Source organism: Cryptomeria japonica, chromosome 1 (genome assembly GCF_030272615.1).
Source record: "Cryptomeria japonica chromosome 1, Sugi_1.0, whole genome shotgun sequence".
NCBI classification, from domain to species: Eukaryota; Viridiplantae; Streptophyta; class Pinopsida; order Cupressales; family Cupressaceae; genus Cryptomeria; species Cryptomeria japonica.
This window is the reverse complement of record NC_081405.1, coordinates 243,203,207-243,227,070: the sequence shown is the minus strand read 5'-3', so window position 1 is coordinate 243,227,070 and position 23,864 is coordinate 243,203,207. Positions and strand designations below refer to the sequence as shown.

Genomic DNA, 23,864 nt, shown 5'->3' with positions numbered 1-23,864 from the left:
TGAAGGACTGCGAGAGCAATGCAAGGTGGATGACTATTTACTAATAACCGAATCAACCAAGGGGGTTTGCATAAAAGGCTGCGATGAAGCCTTCGAAGTTGAAGCTGACGCTTCAACTTCCTTCCCCTTTAAGGAAGGGTTTAAAACTGGCAGAGGAGCTGAAGTATCCCCAGACTTGTTGGAAGAGACATTCTTCCCCTTGCGACCCACTTGGGTCTATTTTTCTTCAAAAGGGGCTACTTCAGCAGAGTGCAACAGTTCAGAAACTTGCAGTAGTGAGGGTTTGGGCTTTGATGAAGCCAATAGGCAATCCTTGATCTTATGGTCTGCGGATTGACAATGGAAGCAAGTATTAGGCAAATTTAAGTAAAGCACCCTCTGGGTATTACGAACATCCCAAATTTGAATCTCAACATGCTATTTGAGTTCTTGAGCAAGATCAACTTTCACATAAACTCCTCGCTGAGGCTGGGCTTGATAAAAATGCATAGGCTTGTGACTGACCACCTTATCAATAGCAAAAGCAATATCACCTAGGAAGTTCTCGCATGGCAAAGGTAAGCTAGGGAACTCAACCCAAATATGCACTTTATGCATTTTATCATCAGAAATAGAAAAAACATGAGACCAAGGTTGAAAAACTAACAAGGAAGATCGGACATACCAAGGACCATTCTGGAGAATGGGTTGCACATGGTTAACTTCAATAAAATATAAAGTAAAAACCCCTTGGTGGGATTTTAAACACCCTCCAATAGAATACCATGTGGGGTCTAGGAGTGAGCAACCCAATTTGTCAAAATGCTTTAAGGGGGGACCTTCCCAACAAAATAACCTATTAAAGCATGTTTTTCAAGCTATTGATGAGCATTATCGATCTCAAGGATGGGCAAAACCACATCCATAGGGGTGTTAGAATGCATACCTCATTAAAGACTTTGGGGATGAACTTATTGGGACACTTGTTCAAAGGAGCCATTGATAACTACCACAGACCAATTAGTACTAGTAGAAACTATTGGGCTGTGTCTGGACGAAGCCATATAAAGGGCAAAAAACACAATATCATGCAATAAATATGAAATGACATAGGCAAAAACTAGAGAAAGTATGCAGACTACCCAAACCCTAGCCTTAATGAACTTTCTTTTCATTTCTCTATTAAAAATAAACCCACTCCTTATTTGTTTGTTACTTAAAAAAATGTAATCTTTTTCTAACTTCTTATATGCTCTAATACCAAATGTTGGTTTCGAGGAACACACTGATTACAAAAAATTAGATTTTTAAGACAATGTCATTAATAAGAAAGTTTTGTGATATATAATTGTTAACACATCAAAGTATGGGTGAAACAATGAAGAAAATAATTGATTTATTGAAAAATATAAAACACATTTCAATGATGTTAATGCTCATAATAAGATTTTTTTCCCAAAGAGAAACATATTAGTTCAAATAACGACAAACTGAAAAACAATGCACCACAATAATAGTATAAACAATGCACCAGAACAATATTATATTGAAATATATTCCAATTTATACATCACATACCATGGTTTTTAGAAGGAAAAAGATGTGCTGGCAGCTTACAGACTAATATGGCAGCATACAAAGTCTGTATACATAGCCTCTCCAAAAAAACACTTGCATCCAAAAGAATCTATCACCGTATAGGAAAAAAGAGAATTTTGTTCAATAGCGAATAGCTTTTTCTTACTATACAACTGCATGGAGCTTTTGAGGCTAAGAATTAAACATTTGGCATAGCACATTACAACTATCAAAAAAATTTAAGAAACGTATTTATAGTTACACCTGTAAGCAATATTAAGAAAATTAAATAAAAGATATAGAAAACACGATAACTATCAACTAGAAATGGTGCTGGAAGATGCTACGTGTCTTTAGAAATGCATTGCAATGCCATTTAAGCATAATTTTTTTCAGAAATATCAATCTAAAAAGTCTATATTAAACTTATGATAAGATATGTAGATTTGTCAACAACATTTAGATAATATATTCAAAATATTTAGACAAATGAATTAATATTAAACTAATTTTTTGTTTCAATGAAAAAGGCACAATATATAAATATTAAATGATGATCTAATTTTAAACCACACATACTAATCAACATATTAAGTCTGAAAAATGTTTGTTAATTTTAAATATTTAACACTTCTAAGTCTAAAAGTCAAAACTTAATATATATAATCTAAGCCCTGCATTAAATAATTGTTTACATACTTAAAAGAAACTATTCTTTCCATCTTGTAAATACCTATAGGGCTACACTTCATAGATATTAAATGGTTTTCTTAAAAACTTTGATTAAAGCAGATAAAGACGAGCATGCGAAGGCACAACGGAGTCAACCAGACAGGAATGGTATTCATTATCCGGCTCATATTAAATCCTTGTTTTCGCCATAGACAGTTTAATTTGTTATTCTGAAGGTACCACGGCATAAAATTTGGATGGGCGTTTTCCATTTATTATTTAAGAAGTAGTACAACACAAGGTTAGAATGAGAAGTGCAATTGAAGGCCCCTCATAAAAAAAGGATCAGTGGAGGAGAGCCTGAGCTTGTTTTTCATACTTGAAGCCATTGGACTTTGAAGTATCTGCATTCCACACAAAGATGCCATGGAGCTTGCCGGACTTCTTGAGTGTCGTGCAGGCATCGAAGAAACCCTTGGCAGGGGACAGCCCTCCGCTGCCGTCGCTAGTAAAGCTAGGCAACACTTTTCCCACGCTGTAGCGTTTCTCCTGAGCGTTGAAATAGTTGATAAACTGCGGGACGGTGGTACTCGAATCGTAAGCGTAGAATTGGAAATTCACGTAGTCGATCGATTTGCCGTACTTGTTCCACAGGGCACTGTAATGGGACTGCACTTTTGGATCGTCGAACGGAGCGATGGAGGCAAACGAGATAACTTTCTTCTGCTTTAGTTGAGTGATGAGCTGCCCAATACAGGAGGCAAATGTACTGGGATCTGAAACGTCGAAATGCTCATAATCGATGTCGATGCCATCAAGGTGGTATTGCTTGATAATCTTAGTGAGAGAAGAAACTGCATTCTTCACCCACGTCGACACAGAGGATGGATTGAACTGGACGTGGGTTTTACCCACGCTGTCGCCGCCTAAACTGAGAGCAACTCTGACGTTCTTATTTTTGGATTTGATTGCCTGCACAGCGCTCGGGCTCAGATTGCCGGTATCCCAGAAAATATTGAATATTCCGTTTGTGGGAGAACTTCCCGACGGGGTATAGTCGATGGCGAAGGATAGAATGAAGTCAACATGCGTGCCGGGAATGATTGGCAAATCCGAGAACTTAACGCCGTTGAATTGTGCGCCTATGTATTCCCTGAATACCCCGGCACCTGCACAGCAATACAAACATTCAATCCATCAAACTTCATTCTAACTGTGCAGTAATTCGAATAATTGAACAATTGATATTTCATAGCAAAACGTTAGATTTCCTTACCCATCGATCCATTCTCTGATAAACCCACAGCCAAAAACAGCATCAGCAGCAGAACAGAGGAAATCTTCGCCATTTGAAGATTTGGATTGGATATATGGAATCAGTAAGGCCCCCTACACTTTATATACAATCTTTTTGAATTGTTTATTATTCATGCCCGAATTGACCAAATGCTTCAGATCCTCCCAATCCGGCAATGTCATGTGCATTCATAAATGATAATGTTTTCTAAATATTAAGTAGTTATTATTTACAGTCATGTCTACCTAGTTCGTGCATTCATAATAATAATAATGGTTGCGTTTGAATACCGAAACGAATAGTAGCCGTCTGAAGCACAAATTATGCCCAATTGTTGCAGAGTACATCAGATTTAAAATACAACCAATTTAATAAGGAGGTTAAAAGGTCAAATCTTATCCTCTAGGATTTCATTAACGGACTATATTCACGTGGAGAAGTTTTGGAAAGCAAAACTCATTTCGAGGATTGACCAACTATTTTTAATTTTTGTGTATGGAAATTTCTTTAGTGAAGGTCATATTTGGTAATGTAATTTTACATGCATTTATTGTGAAAGCATGTGATGTAATCATATATAAATCGTCTATAATAGACAATTTATTTATGCCCTTAATTTTTTTTTTTAGAGGAAAGGTTAAATTTGAAAAAGTAGTTTTATTTAGTATATAAATGGTCTATAATAGACAATTTATTCATGCAGCATAAATTTGCAATAAAAACACGTTTATAAAATGACATAATTAATAAATTTTAAATGTAAATTACATAATAAATTGTAACATAAAACTATCTATTAACAAGTATAGATCATTATGCTTTATTGTAAAGTCTTTAAAGAAAATTTACATATATTTTTTTTTGGATATAGCTATTACCTTACAACAAAAATATATTATTGTGATAAATACAAAAAGTCATCTAGGAGTAAAGTTGTGAATGCTAATAGATCGAGTTGTCTAAAACTTGAGATGTCCCTTAATGATTACAAAGTAAAAGAAAAAAATGATTGAGACAAGTGCTATGGTGACATAGTGAAGGGATAATAAGAATTATGTATACATAGATTTAATATGTGGTGTGTAATAGAGGAGTCAATGTGATAAGATTGTTGTGGGATTTTCTCATGGTGATGGTTATGCAACTATCAAAAGGAAATTAGAACCAACACATAATAATCATGGCCATAATAGTAATAAATCGTATAAAACAAACTTTGGTGCCAACCCATCCAATGTGAATTCTAAAGTTATTTTTCAACTACTAAATTGGATTTGCTTCAATAGTGTTAGCTTCCTAGAAGTGAACAAGTATGTGCAAATATAAATTTTTCATATTTTATGATGTGTGAACAGTAACCAGATACAATCATATTTTAAATGATTAGTGAAATTTAGTGTGTGTAAACAATTTTTAAATAACACAAACTGTTAATATTTGTACATGCACATATGATTGGATTGCATGCACTAGAAACATATTTGAAAATTTTACATTGATTATGAACAAAAATACAAGTGTGTTACTTAGATGGTACTCTCCAATAGTAACCCTTCTTTATAATTTATTTCTAATTGTAATTTTATGCTAGTACTAGATATATATATAAGAAATGAAATGAACTTTAAACTACACATAACAGTAATTAATATTAAAACTTACACATAAAAATAATAATTAAGTTTTAAAATCTATATTAAAATAAAAAACTAAAAAATTTATAATTTATATTCTATCTTTAAATAAATTCAAAATTAATATATATTATAATTTAAATATCATATTATATTTTCTTATAATAAATTTTTGATTCTTTACTAATAATTAAAATTTCATAATTATGATTGTATAAAAATATAGAAAGTCAACAATGTGGTCAAATGGATTTTATAATTATAAAATATTGTGTAATACTCTATATTATTTCTTTAACGACCAAATTCTTGACCTACATGTCACAATTATACATGTTATCATATTATAAACCAATATGATACGACTATGAAGTTCTAAGCTTTTATATACCATCCCATCTATCCTTAATATACCCAGTACAAGGAATTTGCAATCTTATTTAGAATTGATTCTTAAATTATTTTTAACTCATGTCTACATAAACCAACTACTATAAAAAAATGTCTTAACTTTATATCTATCCAACATGTGCCTCCAAAATTTCTTAGAACTTAACAAAGAATGTGGACACAAGTGATTGAAAAATGGGAATTAATTACACTTTACAACTTTCATGTGGAAATAGGAAAAGAGATTTTTTGCCAACCTTGAGATAAATATCAACCATTTTCTAGAAAGATCTATCAATTGTGTCTTTTTAAGTTTGTTATATTTGGGTTCTTAAAGGTTAGTGTTCTCTAGTTTTAGGTGTAATAAAATTATAGTCATGGAGGCCCAACATCTATATGTCAAACCCACCTCATATGTCTCCCTAAAAAATAATATCCAAGTGTGGGACATCTTTGATAAAGGAAGAGTAACCTTGATCTTCAAAATCATGAAAAATATTAACAAAGACCTCTTGTCTAAGTTTATGAATAGTTGGAACAATGGGAGAGTTGTAGTAGGTGTGTAAAAATGGACGTATCAAAAGAGATAATTTCCCAAGTAATTGGTTTTAAGTGTGATGGTAAAAAGTTCCCCTGTCTAAGTCAAAATCGGGCTATTAAGAGTATATTTCATTGTTCTTCAAGGATAGAGAGAGGTTAAAAAGGCACCAAAATAGATTTAGGAGAGAAGAAGATTTTTAATTGCCGTGGGAAGCCATCAGCTATCACTTGATAAATTACTTCACATTGGAGGGTCAATTTGCAACACTTCATGGGTACCATTTTCCTCTTCCCAACCACTTAAGGCATCATAAACCTATTAGTTATCCATTCTTTTCATTTTCATCCATGCAAAAGTGTTCTTCTAAAGGGGTTTACCTATCGTTAAACTAGGGATTGATTTATGTCATTTACATTTACAACCTTAAAAATACTCTTGTTCTCTACCCTTTTTTTCCCCATGATTTATTTTGCCCCATGATTCTCCTAAGGACCATGATGAAAACAGTCCTCCTCCTAGCAAGTCTAAAAGGAAAATTCCCTATAAAGATTTCTCTACACAATGTCCTCCTCTATTCTCCTAAGAATTGAAAGGTTACCATTAGATGTGTCACAAAATACCTTCTTGTAGCCCTAGTAGTTTAGGGTCTAGGAATGTGAGTGGAAAAGAAAAAGTAGTGATTAAGTCTTTAAAAAGAGGAATGTTGTTTCCGCATCTAATGATATTTCTGATAGTGAGCTGGCCAAGGGGGACAAAATGACTTCCTCAGGAGAACAGACATTTAGTAGGATGCTAAACTTTTGGCAACTGCTAAGATTATCAAGACTAGAAAAAATCCCACCTAAAGATAAAGAAGATCATCACTCGAGAGGCTCTAAATTTTACATTGAGAAAATAGAGAGAAACAAAGAAACCCAAGATGAACTCCTTAACCTGGTTCTCAAAGATTCCATCTCTTAGTCCCCTTTGACAAAGAATAAATTTAATGAGGCACTTCAGGGCTTAATAGCTTAAAGGATTATGGGGATGATGAGATGGTGGAACAAAATGTTGGTGGTGGTACTATTGAGTCCTAGGATTGCCATGCGTTGGTTGTTAATCAGAAGACTTGAATGTTAGGGTTCATAGTTTGGAGATCTATCAAAAATTTCCTTGGATGCAATATAAATAAGAAGTGGATAAAATGTCTTGAGAGTAGAATTTAGAACCTAATTAAGCTTAATAAAAATTGGATGTAGAAAATAATTATGGATGTCCTAATAGTGAGAGAAAAAATGAGAGAAAGAGAAAGAGGAAAGCTCCAGCAAGGGCAAAGGGTAGAAAAGCAATATAAAATCAGATTAGTGCCTTGTCTGATTAGGAGATGGAGCTTGAGGAGATGATGTATGGGCGGGGCTATATCTCTTAATGCCTCTATGTTGTTTATTTTTTATTTTCTTGATAGTAAATGTTCCTAGGATGTTGCTCTTCACATCTTTAGTTTCATTTTTTATATAGACAATTTATAAACTCTTCGATATTTTGGTTGATGAGCTTGACCTCTAAGCCCTTGTTTTATTTTGATCGATGGTTTTTTATTTGGATGCATAATGGATTGGGGCCCTTCCGCACTTAATCTAATAATAACATGTGCCTCCACAAATACTAATAATTTTTGTATTTCAATAATTATTATTGATAATAAAATGTGCATCCAAAATGCTAGAGTAGTATGTTCACTCATCATACCATGTTGAGATAATATAAGTGTGTTATATTTGTCATAGTCTACACCAATGTTGAACTATAACTAATTTTTTACTTGAGTATTAAGCTAATAACTTATGCTCTTAAATTTTAATAAAATTTTATTTATTCATGTCCAATAATATAAAATTAATATAATATTATAATTTAACTGATTCTTATTGTAGATGATTTCTTCATAGGGTTATCAATGATTGACCAGATAATAATAATTATATTTTTTATTGATGACCACAATTATAATTAATTACAGAAGAAAATAGATTGTCATGCATTATTGTATTGTGAACATATTGCATGCCTTTCATATTAAAATATATAATATTTTTATAATTTGAAAATATTATTTTAGGAGAGGTTGTATTTGATATTGCAAATCTATTTAATATGAGTGGAACATTGGTCGTGGGGAACTTGGGGTGGTATAGTTTAGTGAGAACGTTGCTAGTTGGGCCCATTTGTAGAATTATTGAATATTTTTGGTTGATTCAAAAATATATTAAATATTATAAATGTATTTAAAATTTGAGGTATATGTTGCATGGCAACCTAGTTTGAGAGAAAAAGGGGGTAAACAAGAAGGTGTTCTAGGCTAAATTATTTAACAAATGGTTCAACTCATTATGTTTTATATAGTGTCAAATAATGTTTACAAATGTGATGGGGAAAATCTTAGTTTCCACATGGCCAATATTATACATATACTATTGAATAATTTTTTTTAAATGATTAGAAAATGTAGCAAAAGAATCATAGATTATACAAGAGGAATATTTTTGAAATTGAAAACTATAATAACTTTGAAAGGTTTGGGTTGTCGGTATACAGGTGGAGGCATGGGTCAAAGAATATAAGTGGACATATTTAGACATGTAATCTACTACCACTAATATGAGTACTTTGCGACCTAACTTGGGAGGTCCATAAATGAAATCCATGAAAATGGTTTGAGAAAGTCTAAAATTGTAACAATGACATTTTCATATATCAATTTAAATAACAAACTACTTGATATCTACCTTTCGACCATGACAAAAGAAATTGTGATGTACCTACTCATGAGTTCTAGAAAACCTTGAATGAATATCTAAGAGAGAGGCATTCACTACATGAAGAATTTGAGCATGTAATTCAAAGAATAAATACGAAACTTTTATACTATAAATATTGGGCATCCCAAGAGTTGTTGGTGATGAAGGAGGGTTGACAAAGTGTTGGTTCATGAGATGATGTGTGGGCTAACACTTTAGCCACTGTTGTTGGAGAGCTTGCAACCAATTATAAAGGGACATATAAACTACACACTGGATGGCATAGTCCTCAACTTTGTGGGAGGAAGCATCTTAAACCACATTATCCTTTCCCTTCTTATCTATGATCTCATAGTCCTATTTGATGATTATGGTGACCTATTTTTGCTTTTAATTCTTCAAGCCATTGTCCTAACCTCCGTTGCAAAAATCTGGGCGAGGAAAACTTCCTTACAATAAAACTATGGCGAGAAGAACCACAGACTTCTCTCCATCAGATTCTTGTCATCGCTCCTACTGGACCAATAATTGTTATTGATGTCTCGTCGATTGCAATCACAAAGCGATTTCATATCTTCAATTGTTCAAGCCACTGTCATCAGCTCTCATACAAAAAAAAAGGATGATGGAAACTTTGTTCCAATCAATAATGACAAGCAGAGTCAATGAATCCTCTGCATCTGATTCAATCATATCTCTCGCCATCATTCATTCTTGAAAAAATATTATTGATGTTTTTTTGATTGCAATTACTAAGCCACTTCAGGGTGGATATACTGAACCTTTTTCTTCGTTTTCGCTAGGCATGGCCTAATCTGTCTGTAATCTGGTTAAGTACTTTTTACTTCAAATTTTCTTTTGAGCTCAGCTAAGCAGCATCTACGTCTTTAGAATTCCCATCGTCCTCACATATGCTCTGATAATTAATCGTATTGCAACCATTGCTCTGCTTGAACTAAAGGAGGAGGCTGCTCCAAACTTGAAAATCGTGAATGACAAATTGGAGGCAACATTAATGACTTGGATGGTGGTAACCTTTGTTAGGCTCTTCAGAATCTTCACATCTTGGACTTCTGATTTTTTTTAATGGTAATTATAATTCTTTTTAGGTATAAGATCTATTGAAAAAGCTAGTATAATTTCAAATGAATTATATAAATCTGAAATTGTGGCATTTAAGACAAACCTTCAATTAGGGGTAGTTCATTGTTTGGTCATCTTCAACAATAGGCTTAAATTCATCAAGAGAAGATGTTTAAGAGTTGTATAAGGGCGGGCTATTGGAAGTCAATCTTGGTGGCATAAGAAAAGTTGGATTTAGTTTGGCTCTCCTCCATATTTCATCATGAAAGGATTTTTAGGAGTTGTACAAGGGCGGACAGGCTCTTGGAAGTTAATCTTAGTGCCTTAATAAAAGTGGGATTTCCTTTGGCTCTCTTTCACGTTTCCATTGTTATAGTGCATCACGGAATTTTGTAAAGTTCTAGTTGAGTGCAGAATTGACTGAAAGAAAAATTGACTTATTTTTATTTAGCATATATTTTTTTTAAATATTAATTTATAACCAGTGTTTAGAAAAATTTATGTAAAAAATATTTATAGATATTATTATTAAGGTAATTAGAAACAAATAAAATCTATTTTTGGCTTTTTATACACAAATTAAATCCAAACCAAATCCAATTTCTGCTTTATATGATGGGTGAACCTTTAATGTTTCCTACAAGAATTGTGCTAATCTCATATACCCTATTGCCATTAATAGATCTATAACATTGATTTTCAAAATGTAATAAATAAAATAAATTGTAAATTTAAAAAAATAAATGATAATCTTTTCTATCTCCATCATCCATTCTCCACTCCCAACTTTTATTTCAAAAGCAAAGAATGCCCTTTAAACTTTAATTTATTTCAAAAGGACGCACCAGACAAGTATTAAAAGATAATTGACAATACGGAGATACTATTCTCCCTTTATGCAGATTAAGAAATTACCCTTGCTTTAAGGGCGCACTACAAATATACATATCAAATGCCTGTTCACACTATGTCTAGATGCCATTTTCCCATTCCTTATTACAAAAGTATTACAACAAATAATTACGATTAGAAATGCATTGGGAAGCGATGACCAAATCAGGATCCCTGAAGAAGAGCCTGAGCTTGCGTTTCATACTGGAAGCTGCCATTGGCCTTGGAACTGTCTGCACACCACACAAAAATGCCTTGGAGCTTGCCAGAGTCCTTCAGTGTTTGACACGCATCAAAGAAACCATTGGCAGGCGAAAGCCCTCCACTGCCCCCGGTAGTGAAACTAGTCAACACTTTCCCACCACTGTAACGGGATTCCTGAGCGTTGAAATGGTCGATAAACTGTGACACGGTTGTGCTCGAATCGTAAGCATAGAATTGGAAATTCACATAATCGATCACACTGCTGTAGTGGTTCCAGAGAGCAGTGTAATGGGTCTGCACTTCTTCATTGTCGAAGGGAGCGATGGAAGCAAAAGAGATGACGTTGTTCTGCTTCAATTGTGTGATGAGCTGCCCAATACAGGAAGCAAATGTATCGGCATCTGAATAGTCGAAATGCTCGTAGTCGATGTCAATCCCGTCGAGATGGTATTCCTGGATTATGTCGGTGAGAGAAGAAACGGCGTTGCTCACCCACGACGACACAGAGGTTGGCTTGAACTGGGCGTAGGCGCTTCCAACGGTGTCCCCGCCTAAGCTGAGAGCAACCCTAACATTCTGGTTTTGGGATTTTATGGCCTGCACGGCACTCGGGGTCAGATTTTCGCTATCCCAGAAAATGTTGAACTTCCCGTCTGTGGGATCGCTTGATGTGGTGTAGTCGATGGCGAAGGCCAGGATGAAGTCGACCTGTGTGCCCGAATTTATTGGCATGTCTGAAAATTGGACGCCATTATACAACGCTCCTATGTATTCTCTGAACACCCCCGCACCTGCACATCAGTACTTAAATTCAATACATATAAAAACTTCCTTCTATATAACTAACAACCATTCATAACTCTAGCTTAAAGCATTATTGTTTCATTGCAAAATGTTGGCTTCCTCACCCATTGATCCAGATAATCCCAGTGCTGAAAAAAGCATTAGCAGAAGGGCTGAGGAAAGCTTGGCTATCAGAACAACTTATTGTTTCAGAAAAAGTGAGGGTGAAGTGGGTCAGTGCAATCTCAATACAGATAAGATATCAAATTGTTATTGAAATTGAATGTCTTCACGTGCTCCACATACTATTCTCCAAAACGTGTTGACCGTGGTGCCTAAAGCAAAAGTGTCGTGAAATACTTTAAAAGCAAGTTCAAGAGAATGTACCATCCTAAATGGGGTAAATTTACTGTATTGGAGGCGTCGGTGTATGCGCAATCCAAGCTCTGTGGAATGAATCTGTACCTTTGAAGTTCGATTTGAACGAGTCTTCTCCACATTGTTCAAATAATGTTCAAATAATGTTATCGTCGATTGACCGAATAATTTAATAGCTGTTTCCATAACAAATATTTTACTGAATGCACAATTATTATAACCATATATTTTTATTTCCACATTGATTGCTGGATATTATCCAAAGCAAAGAAAAGTAACCAATCGGAGATCAAATAAAAGACTATAAACAAAGACCTCTGTTATCTTAAACTCAACTTGTCTTTTTTCCTTTTGTTGGCGAATCTTCTTAATTTATGGCCCATTTAGATGTAGGTGGCGTGCGCCAACAGTTTACTCGTACCCATTGAACTGTTCGCTATCAGTTTATGTGACTTTTTGTTGACGTTTCAGGGAATTGGTATTTCGAATGATTTGATGTTTCTTATTACCCTCTTTTCAATGGTCCTGGCTATGGAGGAATTATTTACATCCGTAACATTATGGGTTGGGTGCAAATAATCTTCTCATAGAAGGTGTTCTTTTCAATTAATTTTTATATAAAATTTAAATTATTATTTAAATGATTATTGTAAGCTTCATGTAAGTATACCTTATTAGAATGATCAGATTTCCACAATTCATAATGATAAATCTATTGTTGCTTCTGGATTTGATTGTGTGACTTTATTTGCATCAAAGTTTCAGATCACATTCATTCTTATCCTGGCATTCTCTAAACATCCTAATGATGGATCACATTCATTCTTATCCTGGCATTCTCTAAACATCTTGATGATGGATCACATAGTGTGATCCGAAATGTTGATGCAAATAAAGTCAGACAATCAAATCCAGAAGCAACAATAGATTTAGTATACCTCATATCACGTTGTTTGGTATTTTAAGGTTTTTTTAATATTAAATTTAATTCTTTTTTCTATTATTCTATTATTAGTTCTGCTGATATGCACGATATTTATGTATTTGTTGGATGCAATTCTAGTTTTCAATCAACTACTCATTACAGACAATTTTTTAATTATTTTTATATTCTTCTAATTTTATTTTTTCTAAACATTTTAATAATTTAAACAAAATTATTTATTCATCTTTCTATTGATGTTGTAAACAATAGTTGCAGGGCTCAATTGTCCAAGTAAAAGAAAAGTATTTTAGATCTCTCTAATTTGTTCTCTTTTATTGATAGTGTGCCCAACATTTATATCATGGTAGTTAGGTATTGTAGGCTAACAACCATATTAAAGAGACAATCTGAGACAATCTTAGAGACTGTCGAAATCTTATCTTTTTTGACATAACAAAGTACAACAAAATTGAAAGAAAATTGAAAATTCTCGAGAACTCTATACGAGTCTTAATTCTTTTGAGCAACAAAGTACAAAGATCTGGAAAAATCTTACCTAAAATTCAAAGAAATTCTACATTTTTGGATTTAGGCAAATACATTAAGAATTTATTCCCTAATGATTAATACTGCTTCCATAAACTACTCTAATCAAATGCAACTATTTGTCAAACCAAAATCTACAAAAACCTTATCCTATTTAATAGAAGTTGGATGTACATAGGTAGGCACAAACATTGGATGCATATGGGAGTTGATGCATGTACACGAAACTTCATAGACAAGTATGCATTGTTTATTCATTTTCTTGTTGTGTAGCTTATTTTTTTATCCATATCCAGAAATCAACTTTAAGACCATCTATGACCAAATTTTAAGACCATCTCCTACCATCTTTTGGGAAAATATCATCTTCTGAAGACATGAAGACCAAGAGATCAATGAGACAGTCATCTAAAACGACGAATTCCTAAAGAGCTTTGTAACTTGACAACCCTTTCACAAATGTAGTGTGGACATATTGAGGTGAAATAGTTGTTCTATTGCAACTTAGTAGTTTTTTGTACGTTTATGATCAAATGTGTTTATTATTGTTTGAATGAGCTTCTCTTTGAAGATTGTATTTTATGGTTTAAAGATGTTTTTGATTTTCTCCAATTCTGGAAGGCATGGTAGTAGTTGCAATAACACTTCTATTAATAGCTTATACCTATTTTGGGTACTGTTAGTCTTTCCCCCTTACGATATTGTAACCCTGTTTGTACCATAACCCATTAAACCAACTCACACTTTTGTGAATTATTCTTCAAATTTAGAGGGCTCGGTCTCAACTTTATGTTGTTTAGATTCTTCATTTACCAACCTTTAGATAATATCGTGTGCTTTCAGTTTCAATCTTTCTTTGTGTTTATGATCCTACATTAATAATGAAAGAGATTTAAAGAGATGCATCCTTTCTGTGTAATTATCATGGGTTGCCCGGATTGTCCATAGTCTTGCTTTTCTTTCTATATACCACATGCAATGTGAAAAAAGAAGCCAATCTACAAAAATGATTAGAAATGATTGATTATGACATTAAACCATGCTTGTCTAAAATGAGAACTAGTTTATTAAAAGAACATATTATTGTTTATTAAATTGGTGTTTCATTTTATTTAATGTTTCTTATGATCTCTCTTTCTAATTAATTTCTATAAAAAAATTAAATTACTACTCAAATGCCTTTTGTAAGCCTCATACATCCATACAATATAAATATTTAAAAAATTATGAAAAATTTAGTAAAATAATTATTAAACATTTATTTTAGAAAGCAAATAAGAAAGAAAAAAATTCAAAGTAAAGAAAATGCTTATTTATCCTCCGCAAGCATGATGGTCAAACCCTCTCACAACTATGGCAAACAACGCCCATGGTTTTAGAATTGCCTTGAGGTACCACAAACACTATGGTTCTTACAGCCGATAATAATTCTTTGTGTCCATCAATTAAGGCTTTGAAAATTAAAAGAGGTTGCTAATATTTCCACACGTCTAGCACTCCATCAATGGCTAATATCATCCGACTGTCTGTGTGCCTTCTCAATGTTTACTTCAATCACTTGTAGAGATTTATTTCGGCCTTTTTGATAGCTTTCATAAGGGCTTGGTGTGCTGGGTTTCCTGGTGGTGCGCCATATGCAAGGGTGTTCTCTCTGCCTGGCTTAAGCGTGGCGTCTAGAGGATGGCAGTGGATTTTCCTAGCTTTGTCTGTGGCATCCAGAGGATGGTGAGTCTTGTTGTTTGCTGGAGCTCCTGGTGGGGTTCGTTCCCCTCTTTCTGTGTTCGGGCTTTGGGTGTGTTGAGGTCCCCATTCTGGGTGTCTCACTGTTTTGGGGTTTCTCATCTGTTCGGTGGCTCTACTTGGAGCTCTTCTAAAGTTTGGTGCCCTCCTTGCGTCCTGGCCCCGAGGGTTTTTCTTTCCTCCTTTCTTGGGCCCCAATGCTATTATGGTTTCATCCTTATGTAGTGGGGTTGTACCATTGCCCTGGCCCTCTGGTTATCCTCTCTCATTTTGTTTGAGAGGGTCATCCCATGGTTTCCCTTTTGCCTCTTCTCCGTCTTTATATGTCCTTTAGAGGTGGATGGCTTTCCTTTAGAGGTTGAGAGAGGTTTTGGGGGCTGTTAGAAGTTGTTCAGGTCTCTTTTTGGCCCTTGTTTCTGTTTCTCTATCATTCTGCCCCTGTGGAGGTGGGTCTTTGGTGGAGTTTCCTTTCTTCATGTCTGAAGGGTTTTTGGCTTGTCTTCTCTCAAGTTTTTGGGAGCCTTTTTAAAACCCAAATATCCTTCTCTTTTGTTTCTGACTCAACATCTTTGGTCTTCCTTGGTTAAGCCTATTGAGGTGGTTTTTTCTTCTATCATGGTGGAGATGGTTTGTTCTAGGGATGACCTTTCTTCTTTAGAGGTGGATTTGGGTGTTGTGTTTGTTTTTAGGAGATGTTGGTGTTTTTCGGATGGTCAGTTGTGGTTTGACAATATGGCTATTGACAAGATGAAGGTTTGGGGAGCCTTCCAAAACCCTTTGGTCCTAGATTACGTTTGTTTTCAAATTCGCAAGAATCTGGTCGGTGATGTGCACTTTGTCTTGTGCATGTTGCTTTCTGCAGGGATCATTATCAAGGTTATGGTTATGGGAGCTTGGATAAAACCCATGATTTTGGTTGAGAGAGACTTGTTCCCTATGTTCGATTTTGTTTGTGGGAGCCATTCAAAACCCATCAAGATTGGGGGAGCCTAGAAAAACCCCATGTCTTTTATTTTTTCTAAGGACAGAGAGGATGCTAAAAGTTTTCAAGGGCCCAGTCTGGCCAGTTCTTGTTTTTGGTTAGGGCCACGCTTTGGTTGTGGCCTGGAGAAATTGTTACAAGTTATGGGAGCATGGGAAAACCTTTCTTGTTTAGGTTGTGGGAGCTTTGTAAAACCCGCTAATCAGGTTATGGGTTCCTGGAAAAACCCTTGATTTCTGTTGAAGGTTAAGGGGGCCTTGATAAAATCCTAGTGTTAGTGAAAGGCTTTGGCCTCCTCCTCTTTCAACTAGGTTTCACTCGTATATCTTTGATGATAGGCTAGTTTTAGGCTAGTGGTTGTCTTTGATGTATTCTAAGAAGCTATTTGTTTTGGGTTTTGGATCCTGGTAAAATCCGAGGGTTTCGGGTCCCTTCAAAACTTGTTGTAAGGGATTTTGGGTCCCCTCAGAACCTATTTATCATAATCAAAAACATTTATTTTGAAGCATTTATTTTGATGTTATTTTATTGTTTTCCATATTGCCACACACATGATAAAATCTCTGCTTACCTTCCCAATTGTTTAACATTTTTTCATTAATTTTTAACCATGTCACAAGATCCAATTACTCAACATCTCATCTTATACGTATGCATGCCTCTATGCACTATTGATGCCTATAATTTCTTTCAAACACACAACCTTATGGGAAACTCAGTGTTGGGGGACCTGTGCACTTTCACTAAGTAATCTCCAAGATTTTAGAAGCCAACTCTTCATCTACTTGAAGGCGAAAGGGGAATAGAAAACATATAATAATAATAATAATCTAAGGCAATGTGCCTAATCTGAATTTCTATTGAACAACTGACACAGAGAACCTCATATATATGTAACTCTAAGGTCCATTCAATAATCTACATGCCTTATGAACAATATTGAATACATTCAAAGACCTTTGAAATGGCATAAAGCAAAGAATACATGAACATCTACTAGAATGAAAGAGTGCATAACATGATTCAACAAGCAGAGTTAAGCATGCATCACTAAAGTCGAGACCAAATACAAAATTCCACAGAAAATCATTAATGAATACCAAACAAAATAGCCCAAAAGGCTTGAGGCATAGGTTGATCACTTTGATTCAGAAAAAAAATAATAGCATTGAGGCTTTAAGTTTCATTTCTAGAGATCTTCTCTATATTCAAAATGAAAAGTCCAGAAGAACTTCATCTTTCAAGCATTGAGAATTAAATAGACGAGGCCTAACCATCCACTACTGAGAAAATAGAAAACATCATGATACTGCACTAGCTAGACCATTCAACAATGTACAAATTCATCAAATATTGTGAAAGTGATGACTTCTTTCGGCCTATAGCTCAACCAAGCATATACCTTTCCATTACTAGGATCAAAATCACCATTATGACCTTTCCACTGCAACAACTTCACAAACATATCTAGCACAGTTCCCCAAAAATGGTTTGTAACAACTCATTACACTATATGGACCTTGTGAGTGGCATCCCACTTTCTATTATATGGGCACGTGGAGCTTCCTACATTCACTTTGAAGTGACACACAGTAGAATGATGGGGACAAGGGTGAGATACAACCTCAAAACATCCTATGGATCAAACATGTGTCTCTCGAACTTCATCCCTTCAAATTATAGACAAAACTCATGGGAGAAAAAAAGGTGATGCCATATGGCATTTGAGCGAGGCTCTACAACAAAAAGATGTCAAGACTATGAAAAAGACATTTCACACCAACATGTGGTGAGTGCATGCAAACTATGACCTTAATACTTATTCGATCAAAATCAAGGTGGCAAGCCTAAACGAAATAAAAAGGGGCCCTTTTATTATGTGATGGAGATTATAAATCCATAATTTTCTAGTGACTCTTGGGGAAATATCACATTCGGGATGAGAATACTCAAAAGTCTGGTTCAAAAAACTAGAGGGTAAGTGCACAAAGATGGTGGTCAGAAAAGTGGACACACCCAAAAAAAAACATGAAAAACAACAAAATGTGCATGGGGTGTTTCAAATTTAAAGAACCCCGTACATGTTTAGGCTCGTTTTGCCAAGCCTAACCAAAGCTAAACCGTGTACGGGGTTTAAAGTATACTGAGTGCGTACACGGTTTAAAAAATAAAACTACATACGCGGTTTAGAAATTAATAACCCCATACGTAGTTTAAAAACTAAAACCACGTATGCGGTTTAGAAACTAAAAACCCCGTACGCGGTTTTAGTTTTTAAACTGCATACGCGTTTATCTATCAATAAAAAGTTATATTTTATGTATATATTGTCAAGATATTTGAGAGTGGTTCCAGATGTCTAAGAGTTATAATGCAGATTCTAGTTTTTTGAGTATTCTTATAAATTTCAGACTTAGTCAAATTTCAGTAATCAGCATGCTTATATCAGCATTATCTCTCTCATCTCTTCCCTACATTCCCCCTCTTTCTTCCTTAACCCCTACCTTTTTGTCTCTTATGCATCTCCCTCTCTACTTTCTTCCCTCTCTCGGGTATCTCTCCCTCTCTTTCTCATCTCTCTCACCCTCTTTCTCTCTTTCATCTATCCCTCTCTTTCTCTCCCTCTCTCAAATATCTCTATCTCTCACTCTCTCCCCCTCTCTTCAGTGTCTCTCTCTCTCATTCTATCCCTCTCCCTCCCCCTCCCTTTCTCTTCCTTTGTCAAGTATTTATTTCCCTCTAACTCTCTTTCTCTCTCCCCCTCTCACTCCATTTCTCTTTCTCTCAAGTCTCTCTCCTTCTCTCTATCAAGTCTCTGGCTAACAACCTATATCTCTCTCTCTCTCTCTCTCCTCTTCTATCAAGTCTCTCTCTCTCTCTCTCAAGTCTCTTTCCCTCTCTTCCTCTCTTCCTCTATCTCTGTATCTCACTCTCCTCCTTTGTAAAGTGTATCTCTTTCCCACTCTCTCCCTACCTCCCCCACTCCATTTCTATTTTTCACTTAAGTCTCTCTCTCTCTCTCTCTCTCTCTCTGAAGTCTCTCCCTCTCATCCTCTTTCTCTATATCTCACTCTCTCCTTCTCTCAGGTGTATCTCTCTCTCATTCTCTCCCTCTCTCCCTTTCTCATTACCTCTCTTTCACACTCTCTCCCTCTTTGCAGCTCTCTCTCTAGTCTTTTGTACTCTCCTTCCATCCCTTCCTCCCTCTCACTCAAACTCTCTCTATCTCTCACCCTCTCTTTCTCTCTCTCACCTTCCCTTCCTCCACCTCTTAGGTCTCTCTTTCTCTCCCAACCCCTCTATCCACCTCTTAGATATCTCTATATCTCCCCCCCCCTCTCTCTCTCTCTATCTTTGAGTCCCCTTATTTGTGTCACTCTCTATCTCCATCTCTCCCTCTTTTTTCCTCTCTCTCTCCCCCTCCCTTTTCCTTTTTCTATCTTTGTCTCCCCCATTCTCTCTCTCATTTATCTCTTGTCTCTCCCTCTCAGTCTCTATCTCTCTATCTCACTCTCCTCCTCGCTTAGGTGTATCTCTCTCCCATTCCCTCCCTCTCCTCCCCCTCTCTCCCTCTCTAGGGTCATATGGTATTCTTAGGGGTCATATGGTATCCTAGGGATCCATGCATGTGTCCTAAGGGGTCATAGGACACCATATGACCCATAATGACACATAAGAGGTCATATGAAGTCCTAAGGGGTCATAGGATACCATATGACCCCTTAGCACACCATACGACCCATAATGACACCAAATGGTGTCCTAAGGGGTTATAGAACACTATATGACCTCTTAGGACACCATACAACCCATAACAACACCATATGGACTCCTAAGGGGTCGTAGGAGAACCTGAACTTGGAGGACACCATTTTGTGTTTTTCATGTCATATGGTATTCTTAGGGGTCATATGGTATCCTAGGGATCCATGCATGTGTCCTAAGGGGTTATGGGACACCATATGACCCATAACGACACATAAGAGGTCTTATGGAGTCCTAAGGGGTCATAGGGCACCATATGACCCCTTAGTACTCCATATGACCCATAATGACATCAAATGGTGTCCTAAGAGGTCATAGAACACTATTAGGACACCATACAACCCATAACGACACCATATGGAGTCCTAAGGGGGAGGAAGAGAGAGGAGAGAGAGAGAGAGAGGCACCTTGTACGTTCTTGAGAGGGTGAGAGAGGGAGACAATACACATATGTGTGTGCATATATACTTAATATATTATATATTATTATATACATATATATATATATAAATATTATATATATATATACATACATATATATATATTATATATTATATGTATATACACATATTATATATTATATGTATATACACATATTATATATACAATATCATACTATACACACTCCCAAAATTTAAACATAAAAGCGCGTATGCACTATTTATAGTAACGCGCTATTTATAGTAAAAATAGCGCGTACGCACTTTTTATAGTAAAAATAGCACGTACGCGCTTTTTATAGTTAAGATAGAGCGTACGCGCTTCTTACACGATAAGTACCCCATACGCGCTTTTTATACCATAGATACCTCGTACGCACTTTTGACTATTTAGGCTTGGAAATAGGCCTGTATGACAAATCTACGGTTTAGAAGTTTTATTTCCCTCCATTTCCCTCCTTTTTGACGTGTTTTATTTTATCAACTTTGTTTCTCGACTTCATCAAGTGGGTATTTCTAAAATTGCCACCATATTTTCACCCATCCTCTGAGCTTTCTAACCATAGATTTTTTTAAAAATTTGAACAACAATAACATTTTATTATTGAATTTCTTTTACCAGTGTCTCCATAGTTTTCATAGACATACATGCATCATTTTTTTAATAACTTTTGATATACCTATCTAAATTTTTAAAAAATTATATATTACTTTAGTGCACTTAATTCTTTACAATAAAAAAAAAAATTGTATTTTTGACTTTTCTAGTACAATTTATGCTTCGCACATGAACATGTACCTAATTTTTAGGATGTGCTTGATTGGAAAAATCATTAAAAAAGATACTCAACAAAAAATTACAAAAAAATACCCATCTTCCAGTGCTCACTCTTAATTATCTTTCTGCCAAATGATTTGTCAAAATACTAAACCTAACTATGAATTTTTTGATGCCCACGTCAGACACTATGTTATGTTTTTGTGAAAAAATCAGGGTCTATTTTTTATTTGCGAAGGATTTGACCCCCTTTATCTTATCCAATTTTGAAAAAGTTTAGTAGTTTGAAAACTAGATTCAGAGTACTATAATATCTGTTCTTTGATATCTTCATATCTTGAGTGGATGACTTTCAAAGTTTGCCTCCAAGTTCAGGTTCTCCTAATTTCAGAAAAATAAAAGTGTCCACTTATAACCCCCTTCTTGGCCACCATCTTTGTGCACTTACCCTAGATCTATGTGCCCACTCTAAAGACTTGGTTGAGGGCTTTCTGTAATGGGATCCAATCATCTTCCGAGGGAAGAGCTTGGGATTTAAGAATTTGATGATCCTGATCTAAATCAATGGTTTTCTTGAAAGGAAGGCTTCTTAGATCATTTAGATTTATCTCAATGAGAATATAGAGTTGGCCTAAGGGATGAATCAATTCTTCAATCTTTCCAGCATCAGGAGTGTCACTCAAATATTGGAGATATGACTAGTCCTGTCAGCGCTGGTCTATTTAGTCCATAACCTGCTTGACCTTCATTATTGGGTCATTCAGGAGGAAAGGTGAGAGAAATCCACTCTTCACAAACTGCTCAAATTGGTCCCTCATATGTGTGGTTGAGGACCTTAATGTTGCCAAGCTATACATAGCCTGAATAGTTGCCTTGTGGCAACTTATGGGCTCATTTTCCTTCCTTGCTATTGCTCCATGATCTTCAATCCCCACTGTTGTCAATTCTTGATCAAAAGGAACACATAGCCAATTAACTAGGCTATAAGAGTCAACAACCTTAGGTGCGATGGATTGCATGATCTGGTCAATGGTATTGCTTGCATCGACACACAATGACTGGGCATATGCCAAGAGTTTGATGGCCGATTGCAAAAAGGCAAAGAACTTCTTCACTTTCTCCCAATGAGAGACGTAAATTTTTTGTATCATAGGAGTAAAACCTACAGGAGAAAGAGGAGGAAGTGCAGAAGATGCTGAGAGCAGATTGATTTTAGCATCTTTCAATTCCAACTTTTTAGTCAACTATTTAATCTATTGAGATTCTTCAGACACTTGTTGCTAGACTACAATGATCATTGCACTCTTTTCTTGTGCCTCTTTCTACTTTTAACTATGATTATTGCATTCATTTTCCAAAGCTACTCCTACAACATGTTTCTCCTTACCAAATTGGGATTTCTCATCCTATAATTATTGTAATGCCTGCTTCTTTTCCTTTTTCTATTCCATGAGGAGAAATTGTGGATTACTTAGCTCTTGGTGGTACTGATCCTTGTCTTTAATGGCATTCTACAACTGGGTTTAGATTTGAGTTACATCTAGGAAGCTTTCTTGCATTTGTAGAATCTCTTGTTCTTTTTCTTGGAACCTTTTAATCGGATCATCTTATGCAGCCTTCTTCGCATGAAACTAAGCTTCTACTTGGTTCAAATTTATTTTGGAGCTTCTCTCTCTCCAATTTCTCTTACTGTGCGATGGACTAAATTTGAGCAATTTCTGCATCTCTATCTTTCTCTCTTTTTAATAAATGCTCAACCATGACCTTAACAGTATCCAACTCAGTTGTGACCTTATCCAAGCATCATGAATGCTTCAAGAAATCTGATGTTACCACCCTTGGGTTTCTTTCATGAGTTCTGCTTTATCTTGCAGCCTCACCTATTTCAAGTTGATGCCAATGACATGGACTATATAATCCTCTGGTTTCATTTGTCCTACTGGTTTGATGATATTTGGCATAATTGCTGAAAATAATAGGTTCTCACGATCTTCATTGTATAGTGCCTACACACTAGGCTCAACAGGCTTCTGAGATCCTTTCCTCTCCATTTTTGTGATCTTTGATTTCGAGCAATCTTGGTGGAAATTTCCTATTGCATAAACTCTAATGGATATGGAACAAATTTCTCTGTGAAGGGGACTCCAAGAAGAAGAGAAAACGGGATTGGGACAATGAGGGCTTGTGACTGAGTCTACATTGGCAAAGTAAGGGTGGTAGGCAAAAATGGAGAGATTCCTTGTAAAGCACTAGTGGGAGGAGAGAAAAGAGGGCCAACACTTAATGATGCCAAAGGCATGGAACTTCCAAATCCTAAAGCTCACGCTATCAAAGACATAGATGTCGATTGACTTGGGGTCATTGTGAAAGGGGAAGCACTAGCTAGTGTGATGAATGGTGCGAGACTATGTGGGGAACTGGAAGAAAGGCCTATGGATCTAGAGGTCAACAAAGCTTGCATAGTGATTATAGTAGTAGGGG

The 23,864-nt window shown here is 35.5% G+C and overlaps 2 protein-coding genes across 2 annotated transcripts; both read right to left on the bottom strand.

The window, feature by feature from the left end:
- Positions 1–2,493: 2,493 nt before the first annotated feature.
- Positions 2,494–3,583, bottom strand: LOC131034137 (chitinase 2-like). Its single transcript, XM_057965533.2, has 2 exons — positions 3,506–3,583; positions 2,494–3,398 (listed from the first exon to the last, which is right to left on the bottom strand). The coding sequence occupies exons 1-2, from the start codon at positions 3,576–3,578 to the stop codon at positions 2,575–2,577; spliced, it is 897 nt and encodes a 298-aa protein (XP_057821516.2). The 5' UTR covers positions 3,579–3,583; the 3' UTR covers positions 2,494–2,574.
- Positions 3,584–10,806: 7,223 nt separating this feature from the next.
- Positions 10,807–12,053, bottom strand: LOC131034171 (chitinase 2-like). Its single transcript, XM_059207206.1, has 2 exons — positions 11,955–12,053; positions 10,807–11,837 (listed from the first exon to the last, which is right to left on the bottom strand). Exons 1-2 carry the CDS (start codon positions 11,989–11,991, stop codon positions 11,008–11,010), a joined length of 867 nt encoding a protein of 288 aa, XP_059063189.1. The 5' UTR covers positions 11,992–12,053; the 3' UTR covers positions 10,807–11,007.
- Between the last annotated feature and the right edge of the window lie 11,811 nt (positions 12,054–23,864).